Source organism: Cryptomeria japonica, unplaced genomic scaffold (assembly GCF_030272615.1).
Source record: "Cryptomeria japonica unplaced genomic scaffold, Sugi_1.0 HiC_scaffold_193, whole genome shotgun sequence".
Lineage (NCBI taxonomy): Eukaryota > Viridiplantae > Streptophyta > Pinopsida > Cupressales > Cupressaceae > Cryptomeria > Cryptomeria japonica.
The window spans coordinates 185,897-199,198 of NW_026729015.1; the positions used below are offsets into that span (position 1 = coordinate 185,897).

General features: G+C 35.9%; 1 protein-coding gene across 1 annotated transcript; it reads right to left on the reverse strand.

The window, feature by feature from the left end:
- Positions 1 to 8,520: 8,520 nt before the first annotated feature.
- On the reverse strand, positions 8,521 to 9,846 carry LOC131868029 (aspartic proteinase nepenthesin-1-like). The gene has a single exon (XM_059215579.1). The coding sequence runs from the start codon at positions 9,844 to 9,846 to the stop codon at positions 8,521 to 8,523; it is 1,326 nt and encodes a 441-aa protein (XP_059071562.1).
- Positions 9,847 to 13,302: the final 3,456 nt, after the last annotated feature.

Here is a 13,302-nt window from a genome sequence, read left to right on the forward strand (position 1 = left end):
GGCTAATACTTATGTAGAGAATAAATGCCTAGACATTGAGGTGTGGATGGAGAATAATCTAATAATAAATGTGATACATACGAATGTGTGCATGAATCCACGGGATAAGATAGAATATAAGGGGGTGTATGTAAATTAATAAGGGTGGCTAATTAGAGAATGGGCCAAGATTTCGACAAGATTGCATCATTTCTTGATATATGGTTGAATTAATCCATCCTCTAATAATATACCCAAAACTAAGGATAGTTTGACTAGATTAAAATATTTTACCATTATGTTTTGACCATACATTGACGTGCATGTGAATCCTAAAATAGTAATACATCTCAAAGCATATGGAATGTGGAATATATCGTTTAAATTAGATGCTTGGACGTCAAATAATAGTTAATATAGATAGAGTAATGGACCTTGGCACATACTAGCATGTGATACTCATTCTTTACATTTGAATCCTTCATGAGAGCCTAAAAAATAGAGAAATTATGTATAGTGAGTAGCTTATATCTCAAGAATTAAATAGACATCAATAAAATGCGTGAACCTATTTAACAATCTAGAAGATTAAGAAATATGAAAATGAGTAGTAAGTTTAGGGGTATCTTCATGTGCAAAAGGTTCTGTGACGTAGTGCCCTATGGTATATTGATACTACCACATCCTATCATATAAAAGCTTTATTTAGAAATGGTGATTGCATGCTTCATATGAGAGAAATTATAGAAGAGGGAAAATAGTACATGAATTTATTATGCCGAAGGCGTCTCTTATATGAATTGGATGAGCTGTTTTTGGGCATCAACGATTGTGAGTAAAGGAGACAGCATTGCAAGACGATTGGGAATATTGGAGCTGCCCGCTGTCCATTAGTTTTATTCTTCATTTTTTGTCAGAATGTGTGCACTGCCCATCATCTCTCGATCTTCTCATTTTACCACTATCTCTCCTCTTGCAGTCACGATCAGATGAGATTTTTTCGAAAATTCTACTCCTCCATTAATGCAAACATAGTACTCTCAAATATTTGAGCTCTCACAATCTAAATTTTAGGGTTCCTGCCACTTGTTCCGTGTGCCTCTTTAATAATTCATAAATGTCATTATTTTCTTGTTTTTTATTTCTATACAATTTAGTTGTTGCACGGTTTCCCATGATAAGTGAATGGTGGGACCTTTTTTAATTACTAAGTACACTCAACCTTTATGTTTCCATTTGTCTAAATCAAACCATCTAGTAATTCCGAAACCCTAAAAAAGTTGTATGGGTTTTATAGACACTTCAAAATTTACTATGTTTGTATGTGTTAAAATGACTATGTTAGTGGGTTTTAAGTTATTTACTTATTATTCTGTTAATGTATTATATATAATAATAATATTATTGAATAGAAACCTATTTGTTTAAATAGTTCAAGTAATTTATGGTGAAAATGTAAATAGAATAGAATAATTTTTTATTTTCAAATAGAAATAAACTATACAAATCATGTAAATTGTATTAGTATTATTGTAATATTATCATAAAAACTCGACCTTCAAGGACCCAACAAAAAAACAGATGCGAACCAACCCATAAAAACCAGGGAAAAGCAGCCCCATAGAACAACAGACAAGAACAATACAGAATTTCTACATAACAAAACTACAACACTTTGACCAATTTGTCATTCTTCTGAATGACATCCTCATTGATTTTCTGAACTTTCTTAATGATGTTGTCAACACGGGTCACACCCTTATCTTTTCTATGGAGCCTCGTCGCTGGACCAAGTAGGGGCTTCTCTTTCGTATCCAGATCCGCATCCACATCCTCTGAGGGAGCCCTAAGTTTCTTACAGGTACCAGCATTCACAACCTTATCTTTCTTCACCATCTCAATGCTACCAGTGGGGCACTTGCCCTGAGAAATATAATGAAGAACTTCAGCCTATTCATTGAGTCTACGTAGACCAATGCTAGTATTGTTCATGGCAGACATACTCACCTCCACCACCACACTCAAACTATGCTGATGTTTATAAGTCATTTTCCAAAGCCTTAATGTGCTCTTCATGTTCCTCCTTAAGGTCTTTAATACCATTAGCCAGGGTATGCGTATTCGAGACCTAGTACTGTCGAGGTCCCCATTAGGTGGATTGGCCTTCTCTTTGAGATTATTAATCTCTTGAAAAATCTAGGTGAATTGGGCATTTTGGTTATCCTTTAAATTCCTCAAGTTAATATTCGTAATCGTATTCTCAGGGACCGACAAACCATCTCCTTAGGAGTAAACCCACCACCAAGAGTAGGTATAGAAACATTGACACCCTAATCCTCCGCAGGCCCGTCCAAATCAATCTGAGAGGCATTCGGTCGCTTAGAATAATTCTCGTTGACATTGTTAAATACTTTGGTTTTGTCAATAGCTCTTGACATAGAAACGCTGGCCACTCTTTTAACCTTCACATCAGAACTACCGTCCACCGAATTAGGGACATGTTCAGGGTCATCCTCCTCGTTAGATAAAATAATTTATTTTCTGCTAGTACGGTTAGGGATTTTAGACGATGAGGGTCCTTGTTTGTTATAAATGTGAAAGACTTCGTTCCCATCGAAGTCCACCTCTTCATCAGAAGAGATTTCCCCATAATGAATATGGACATTCTTCTTGTATTCTATACCAGTTTTAGCACTCGTATTCCTCTCGACATTGATAGTCTTGGCATACTTCATAATCAACGGGAATAAGCCCTCATGGAGAACAAGGGAGGATGCACATTTCTCGTGAGCCCTAATGCTATTATTCAATGATGAGACCAAATAAAAGGCCAAGGAAATGCACTTGTGATGCCGAAAATGATTAATAATGACAAAGTGATAGCTAAGTAAGCTACAGAATTTACCATCAACGGTGAGGCGGCGCACGATAACCTCTGAGACCTCGTACCATGGCTTTGAAAGTGATTTTTTCTCCCACCCAACATTATTATTCTTTCTCACCTTCTCCCTTTCCTTCGGCGGGAAAAAGGTTTTCATCGCCACCATCGCACATTTCTTATGCTTGTAGAATTTGGTGCCCTTGTTCAGAATTTTGGACACCTTAGCCACCATCTCCTCATTAACCTCCAGCTCCATACCATAGACACAGATAAAACCATCCTTCCACCCATTAAGAAAGGCCTCAGTAACAAGGGCATCCACACCATGAAGCATCTCGATATAACTAGTCAAAACTCCTACCGAAAGTTCTTTCCATACTGCTTCCTTATTTCGTCATTTTTCGCAGACTATGGGATCCAAACGGTTCCTATCTCCCCTAATATTAAAAAATACTAATTCTCAACAACCTGCAACACAAACAGAGTTGACATAAACCATATAAAAACAATTAAAAAAGCCACCAGAAAGTTCGTCTTTCCCCTCATAAAAGAAGTCTTGCCCACGACACTTTGGAAGATGTCATTCTCCATCATTTCCAAAAGCCCCTTGAGCTTCGCAAGCATCATAATCATTACGGAGTAGGTTAAGAAGATCCACTGGGATCTTATCATAAATGTTCCAAAGTTTCCTACTTGCCAAGTCGGCCCCAATGTTGGCCTAAATATCCGCAACCTTATTACCTTCATGGTAGACATGTGAAATGTTAAATTCACAGAAGCCCCTGAGAGGAATTAGGCTATCTTGAATAATATGTTTAATCAACCAAATAGGAGAGGAGGAAGTCGTTAAACAATGATGTTTAGGGAGTCACACTCCAACCAGACCCTTCTCAAACCTTTCTCTTTGGCCAATTTGATATTGGTATAAATTGTGAAGGCCTCATTAAAGTGATTTGTCTGGGTACCCAAAGAGAGGGCCATTGTCGAGACCATCCTGCCATTGTTATCACGCACCACTTCCCCACATCCAGCAGGTCTGGGATTCCCATTCGCCACACCATCAATTAATGTTACTTTAGGTCCAATATTTTTTTTAAATGTTATAAAAATTGATTAACAAGATATGAGAAAGAGTTTATTGAATTAATAGATAGAGAGAGAAATCAATCCAATGTCATTTCTTTCAATGAAATGGAAAATATTTTTGCAGGAAGAGCATCATCAAGAATCAAGACAATAGATAAAGTAGTAAATGTTGTCAAGTGAGTGCTAAGATCAACTTTCCCATTGGACTTCTCAAAACATGGTACCTCTGTTTTCTTTGAGATGGGATTCTTTAGGACGGTATATGAAAGTAGTCCACGTGTGCAATATGGTGGAAGAGTTAGTTGGGATTAGGTTTGGCTTGTGCTGGCCAATTATTCAGATGTCCAAATCTCTACTACGATACATAATTTATAAGGATTATTTCCATAAAAAAATAAACCAACTGAATAATTGTAGTGCTCTATTGTATTTAAGTTAAGAGTGTAAAATTATCCCTTTCCCAATTGAATGATCCTTCTTCCTTTCTAGCTATACATTGAATAATAAATAAATATTTTCCAGCATCTATATCCGTTGCGACAAGAATCTTCGATAGAAAAATAATAATAATAAGTAAAGAAAAATGAAATGGCATTATACTAGAATACATTATTTTCATGACCCAAAATAGTAAATTAATGGATACTAAGCGATTGGAGCTAGTTAAATGCCTTGCTGAAGGAGTAATTACCAAAATAAAAGAAAAAAGAGAAAAGAGGAGACTATGTTTAAACTGGTTCAATTTAAAACTTCCTAATAGTATCCTCATGTGGCATACATTGCCAAGCACTAAGAAAGAATTTTTTATATCATTGTAGATCTAAATGCATCTCACCTTAGGTGGTTAATCGGGTCAATGGAGATGGAAAAATCCTTTACAAAGGCTGCACATTATCTAGTAAGCACAATAGTTTTAAAAGATAATAAATAAATAATAAGAATGAAATTAGAACAAGAATTTAATCAAGTGTAAATGCACTCCACTCATCACCTTCGTCGCCCAATTGAATAAACTAAGAAAATATAAGCTAAGCTACTAGTTTAGATGTTGTCCAATGCCCTTAGAAACTATATGAATAGCATGTTGGACACCTTATCCACCATCTCCTCATCAACCTCCAGCTCCATACCATAGACACAGAGCACACCATACTTCCACCCATGAACAAAGGCCTCGGTAACAAGGGCATCCGCACCATGAAGCGTCTCGATATAACTAGTAAAAACACTTATCGAAAGTTCTTTGCATACTGCTTCCTTATTTCATCATTTTTCATAGACTATGGGCTCCAAACGGTTCCTATCTCCCCCAATCTTGGAAAATACCGATTCTCAACAACCTGCAACACAAACAGAGTTGAGCTAAACAAAAACAATCAAAAACGCCACCAGAAAGTTTGACTTTCCCCTCATAGAAGAAGTCTTGCCCAGGACACTTTGGAAGACGTCATTCTCCATCATTTTCGAAAGCCCCTTGAGCTTCGCACGCATCATGATCATTACGGAGTAGGTTAAGAAGATCCTCTGGGATCCGATCATAAATGTTCCAAACTTTCCTACTTGGCAAGTCGGCCCCAATGTTGGCCTAAATATCGGCAACCTTATTACCTTCACGATAGACATGTGAAATGGTAAATTCGTAGAATCCCCTGAGAAGCATTAGGCTATCTTCAATAATATGTTTAATCGACCAACTAGGGGAGGAGGAAGTTGTTAAACAATTAATGATGTTTAGGGAGTCACACTCCAAGAAGACCCTTCTCAAACCTTTCTCTTTGGCCAATTTGATATTGGTATACGTTGTGAAGGCCTCACTAAAGTGGTTTGTCTAGGTACCCAAAGAGAGGGCCACCATCGAGACCATCCTGCCATTATTATCACGCACCACTCCCCCATATCCAGCAGGTCCGGGATTCCCCTTCGCTGCACCATCAATTAATGTTACTTTAGGTCCAATATTTTTTTTTAAACGTTATAAAAATTGATTAACAAGATATGAGAAAGAGTTTATTGAATTAATAGATAAAGGGAAAAATCAATCCAATGTCATTTGTTTCAATGAAATGAAAAAGATTTTTGCAGGAAGAGAATCCTCAAGAATCAAGCCAATAGATAAAGTAGTAAATGTTGTCAAGTGAGTGCTAAGATCAACTTTCCCATTGGACTTCTCGAAACATGGTACCTCTATGTGCTTTGAGATGGGATTCTTTAGGACGGTATATGAAAGTAGTCTACGTGTGCAATATGATGGAAGAGTTAGTTGGGATTAGGTTTGGCCTGTGCCGGCCAATTATTCAAATGTCGACATCTCTACTATGATACATGATTTATAAGGAGTGCTTCCATAAAAAAGTAAACCAACCGAATAATTGTAGTGCTCTATTGTATTTAAGTTAAGAGTGTAAAATTATCCCTTTCCCAATTGAATGATCCTTCTTCCTTTCTAGCTATACATTGAATAATAAATAAATATTTTCCAGCATCTATATCCGTTGCAACAAGAATCTTCGATAGAAAAATAATAATAATAATAATAAGTAAAGAAAAATGAAATGGCATTATACTAGAATACATTATTTTCATGACCCAAAATAGTAAATTAATGGATACAAAGCAATTGTAGCTAGTTAAATGCCTTGCTGAAGGAGTAATTACCAAAATAAAATAAAAAAAGAAAAGAGGAGGCTCTGTTTAAACTGGTTCAATCTAAAACTTCCTAATATTATCCTCGTGTGACATACATTGTCGAGCATTGAGAAACATAGAATTTTTTATATCGCTTGTAGCTCTAAATGCATCTCACCTTAGGTGGTTGATAGGGTCGAGGGAGATGGAAAAATCCTTAACAAAGGTTGCACATTATCTAGTTAGCACAATAGTTTTACAAGATAATAAATAAATAATAAGAATGAAATTAGAACAAGAATTTAATCAAATGTAAATGCACTCCACTCTTCACCTTCATCGCCCAATTGGATAAACTAAGAAAATATAAGCTAAGATGTTAGTTTAGATGTTGTCCAATGCCCTTAGAAACTATATGAATAGCATATTGGGCCGCCATCCCTCCTCTTACCCTCCTTGCATTGTCAAGGTGAAATAAGTATGAGGTTGATTTAATAATTATTTTAAATTTATATGTTTTATTTATTATTCATTGTGTGTTTCTTACTTGTTAATGCTTTATCAATTGTAAACTATGTAATACTACGAATACTTTTTCCTTGGAATATATAATTAGTTCTCTCTCCCTCTATATTAAGGATATTTTTTAAGAAATTATTGTTTATTTAAATAAATATAATAATATCTATTTAAGAATTATCTCAACCAATATTTTATTCATCTGAGAAGTTTTTTGGCTATCTAAAAATCTAATAAGTGTCAACTCTCTCAAATAATTGATTTTAGTATCCTTTGTGTTCATTGGACTATAATAATACGTAAGTAGACACTGCAACATAGATCATGTGAAATTGAAATTAACATGTTAGGATTTACAAGGTGAAAGAGTGAAGATGCTATGATTTTTTGTAGGCAATCAAAACTTTTCTCAATAATTGTGTTATTATGTTGTAGTCCACTAATATTTTAATTTTTTAGGTCACGAAAAAAAGTTCCAAAACCTAATGCAATCCTATTAAAATGTTGAAAACAAGTAATCATGTCACATTATCAATGGCTGAAAATTGATGTGTGGTCTAACATCCATACTCTGAAGCACAAATACATTACATAATTTAATTTTATTATCTAAGGTGCGTTGTAGTGTAGTAGCAACCTTTCAAATGAGAGGCCCCGATTCACCATCAATAAGTTTTCTATATAAGATTTGTGTAAGATGTCATCGAATGCACTATAAAGCGCTGATAGGTAATCGTGAATCGTGATATAGGCATAGCCTTAAATATTAGCACTTTTAAATAAATTGCAAAGGCTCCAAAATGATATTCTTAATTCTCGAGAACTCGTCTTCTCTAGTAGAAAATTATACAATAGTAATTGTGAGAAAATTAGAGAGACCTTCTTAGCAACAACCTTACCTTATATATAGGCTACATTAAATTGTGTTTGATCTTAGTAATGTGAAATGCGGACATGATTGAAAATAAGTATTATTTGAATGTATAAATCACAGACACGGATCTTAAAGTTAAATACCATTAAAAATATTCATAGGCATACAATAATTTATTTTACACTTAAGACTTGAAGAAAAGATAAGACCATTACAAATGCTTTATAATTATATAAATTCTCTTGTCGTTGTTTTAACTCGCAATTTATATTTTGATAATCAATTATCGCACCTTCATTTCCATGCCAAAATAACACACATAGTGTAGCATATCATAAGGAACCATAAATGAAGGTCCCCGAGAACAACAGGGGCCAAACAATTTTACTGAAAATAAGCAGCTACGAAGATGAAAATTTACATGATTCGCATATCGGACAGTGCAATAGGCAGACGCAGGAGACGAGATCACATATTGCATTCGAAGGACAGAGGAAGAGGAAATGAGAGAGACAGAAAAAGAGAAGAAGAAGAATTAGAAGAGGGAGATGATGATTTAAAGAGAATCACACTTAGTGGGCTTGAAAGAGAGCGTGTTCTGAGCATTGTTGTAAAGGATATGGAAGTTTTGCTGCTGTATGTTTCCGAAGATGGAAGGATTCCCCGATGGTTCACCCAACATTGCCAGGCACAAGAGATTTTCAGATGCCTGAATGAAAAAGTTGTCTGCCGGAAGCTCGTAATCCACGCCGCCTTTGAAGTTGAAGACGAGGGTTGGCAAGGTGAGGTGAGCGGATGATGTGTGGTAACAAAGATCCAAACCTGTAGAAGAGCCGTCTACAGGAGTGAGATCAATGGCGGACTGAATTGCTTCCTTAAGAGGAGAGTAGGCAGCCTGGTCCAGGATGGTAACAGTGGTTCCGGAGTCGATGATCATACCTCCGCTGCCGTCCGATTGCAGATCGAAAGTTCCAGGAGGAATATCTAGTGCCTTACCATTGAGGGTGATTCCTGTAATAGGAATGTACCAGAAAGTGGGAATGATACTGCTCTTGATGAGTGGGAGAGTCTTGGCTCCTCCGCTCAAGGAAGCACCCTCGCCGAAAAAGAGGGGGCTGGTTTGTGAAGAAGAGTCGGTGATGGGCAAAAGACAGTAAGAGAACATGTTCTCTGCTTTGGAACCCAGCTGTGAGATAAGGGAGAGACCACCTCTTCCCAGTCCCACAAGGCCACCACCCTGAGAGAATCCTTGTCCTTCGTTGTCATGCCCGCATCCAAATGCAATGCCTTTAACCTTGCTGCTCCCAATTGACAATGTCTCGTAAGCCAGGTCGCCGCTGGTGAAGGAACCATCGCCATACTGATACATAAAGGTACAATCTGGATTGCATCCGGTTTGCGTACTCCCCAAGGCGTCACAAAGAGAATCACCGCAGGGAATTGTGGAAAATGTGGGGGACTTGGAGGGGTCGAAGATTGGCGTAGGCTGAGAGAAGCAGTCCTTGCAAGGCTTGCACTGAGTCCAAATCAGATCGCTCCCCGTGTCCACAATCGCTTCGAAGCTCACAGAGGGCGTTCCCAGTGCAACGCTCATCAGAAATTCTCCATCCCCTACTTCAACGGGCGTTTCAGCGTCTAATTGCCCTCTTATCAATGCCTCTATCTTCTTCATTCGCTTCTTACTTCGATCCACAGCCAAACCCAATCTCTCAGAAAAACCCAACTCTCTCTCTGATCTGCGCGTCATATTCACCCTTATTTTTACATTTTCATCGCTGCTAGACTTCGGCCAACCACTAAACAGTCTGTCCGAAGAACATGATATCGTTGGAATAGTAAAGCATATCAAGACCACAAAACCCAACAGCTTTGAACGCTCCATTTCTCTTTTTCTTTTCTAAACCTCGAAACCTTTTTCTGCTCTCATCTACTCCACTCCATGCAATATATATACACAGAGAGAGTGAGAAGGAGCCTTAAATCAAAATCAACAGATTCCCCGACGTGTCCACATAACAATATCGATCCTCTTAGAAGGATAGACGAATTTATTTAATTTCCCCTTCTCTATCTCTGCCCGTCTGGAATTGTTCTAGAAGTAGAATAGACTGCTGCAATTCGAAGTGAATCGTATTTTTTTCTGTCCATACCTTCACTAAGTATTTCCGTACACTTAACTCGTAATCCAGTTCCCTCTTCCCATTGAATTTTGTGGACCCATTCAGATCGAAATTCCAAAACGTGTTGTAACCGGAGGGTTAGTTTTCTAAAAATATTTAAAATTAGTTTACACATAATTATTCTTAGTCGGTTTATCCGGCTTTCCAACTTATTCTCATTCTTGTTTATCTCATTCTTAAATTTTGCTCTAATTAGTTTATTCATTTTTAAGATTTAGAGATTTTACTTGTACAAAACTGTTATATTCAATGCTCTATTATGTATTCACATTACCGTATCCTATCATAAAGTTCTATTCAAGGATTTATACCAGAAAGAAAAAGTACATGAAAGTTAATGTAATCTATGTGGTTGAACATCCACATATATAAATCATCTAAATTGAATTTTATTTTTATTCTCGTTCTTATTTATCTTATTTCTCAATTTTACTTGTGCAGAAGTGTTATATGCAATGTTCTATTATATATTCACATTGCCATATCCTATCATAACGTTTTGCTCAAGGATTTATACCAGAAGGAAAAAGTAGATAAAAGTTAGCGTAATCTATGTGGTTGAACATGCAAGTATATAAATCATCTAAATTGAATTTAAGAATCCATCTTTTAAGAATTGGGTATGTAGTTGTATCAGTGATAAGCATGAAAGTCATGTCAACTAGGGATCACTCCCCATGTCCACGATTGTTTTATGTCAAATCCATAGATATGCGTAAGTTCTATATGTGTGAATATAAATTCTTCCCTAACATTTGATCTAATAAATCTCACTTTTCGTCAATTTACCTTGAAGTTAACTCTTCACTAATTGTCAAGTATTCGCAATAGTTAAAATCACATTAGGGAGCCTGGTAGATCACTAGGGTCAAGTTCTCCTAGGTTATCCTTCGGAATGGTCGGCTTCACGAGCCTGGCCAATTTAGGTAAATGGAAAAGAAGCATGCAAATTTCCCAAGATGAAAACTTTGATGGAGATAGATTCATCTTGGTGCTCCAACCAAAAGCGTTTCTATGATAAATGTTTCATTTATGCAAATTCGTATTCAATGAATTCTCAAAGCGACTGCATGTTAAATAAATGCACATTGAATTCTTTCAAAAACCAAAATGTTCAATAAATCACATAAAACAGGTACTAAATGTAATTATGATAGAATAAAAGGTTTGGAGTTAAAAAATTCGAATTTAAATTGCTAAATCTCAAGGGTCAGTATTGTATGGTGCAATATTGATTGGACGCCCCATTATTGACCAATAACAGAAAAAAGGCTAATACTTATGTAGAGAATAAATGCCTAGACATTGAGGTGTGGATGGAGAATAATCTAATAATAAATGTGATACATACGAATGTGTGCATGAATCCACGGGATAAGATAGAATATAAGGGGGTGTATGTAAATTAATAAGGGTGGCTAATTAGAGAATGGGCCAAGATTTCGACAAGATTGCATCATTTCTTGATATATGGTTGAATTAATCCATCCTCTAATAATATACCCAAAACTAAGGATAGTTTGACTAGATTAAAATATTTTACCATTATGTTTTGACCATACATTGACGTGCATGTGAATCCTAAAATAGTAATACATCTCAAAGCATATGGAATGTGGAATATATCGTTTAAATTAGATGCTTGGACGTCAAATAATAGTTAATATAGATAGAGTAATGGACCTTGGCACATACTAGCATGTGATACTCATTCTTTACATTTGAATCCTTCATGAGAGCCTAAAAAATAGAGAAATTATGTATAGTGAGTAGCTTATATCTCAAGAATTAAATAGACATCAATAAAATGCGTGAACCTATTTAACAATCTAGAAGATTAAGAAATATGAAAATGAGTAGTAAGTTTAGGGGTATCTTCATGTGCAAAAGGTTCTGTGACGTAGTGCCCTATGGTATATTGATACTACCACATCCTATCATATAAAAGCTTTATTTAGAAATGGTGATTGCATGCTTCATATGAGAGAAATTATAGAAGAGGGAAAATAGTACATGAATTTATTATGCCGAAGGCGTCTCTTATATGAATTGGATGAGCTGTTTTTGGGCATCAACGATTGTGAGTAAAGGAGACAGCATTGCAAGACGATTGGGAATATTGGAGCTGCCCGCTGTCCATTAGTTTTATTCTTCATTTTTTGTCAGAATGTGTGCACTGCCCATCATCTCTCGATCTTCTCATTTTACCACTATCTCTCCTCTTGCAGTCACGATCAGATGAGATTTTTTCGAAAATTCTACTCCTCCATTAATGCAAACATAGTACTCTCAAATATTTGAGCTCTCACAATCTAAATTTTAGGGTTCCTGCCACTTGTTCCGTGTGCCTCTTTAATAATTCATAAATGTCATTATTTTCTTGTTTTTTATTTCTATACAATTTAGTTGTTGCACGGTTTCCCATGATAAGTGAATGGTGGGACCTTTTTTAATTACTAAGTACACTCAACCTTTATGTTTCCATTTGTCTAAATCAAACCATCTAGTAATTCCGAAACCCTAAAAAAGTTGTATGGGTTTTATAGACACTTCAAAATTTACTATGTTTGTATGTGTTAAAATGACTATGTTAGTGGGTTTTAAGTTATTTACTTATTATTCTGTTAATGTATTATATATAATAATAATATTATTGAATAGAAACCTATTTGTTTAAATAGTTCAAGTAATTTATGGTGAAAATGTAAATAGAATAGAATAATTTTTTATTTTCAAATAGAAATAAACTATACAAATCATGTAAATTGTATTAGTATTATTGTAATATTATCATAAAAACTCGACCTTCAAGGACCCAACAAAAAAACAGATGCGAACCAACCCATAAAAACCAGGGAAAAGCAGCCCCATAGAACAACAGACAAGAACAATACAGAATTTCTACATAACAAAACTACAACACTTTGACCAATTTGTCATTCTTCTGAATGACATCCTCATTGATTTTCTGAACTTTCTTAGTGATGTTGTCAACACGGGTCACACCCTTATCTTTTCTATGGAGCCTCGTCGCTGGACCAAGTAGGGGCTTCTCTTTCGTATCCAGATCCGCATCCACATCCTCTGAGGGAGCCCTAAGTTTCTTACAGGTACCAGCATTCACAACCTTATCTTTCTTCACCATCTCAATGCTACCA

Excerpts from the sequence above, each read along its gene's own strand:
- LOC131868029 (XM_059215579.1), bottom strand. The coding sequence starts at position 9,846 with ATGGAGCGTTCAAAGCTGTTGGGTTTTGTGGTCTTGATATGCTTTACT.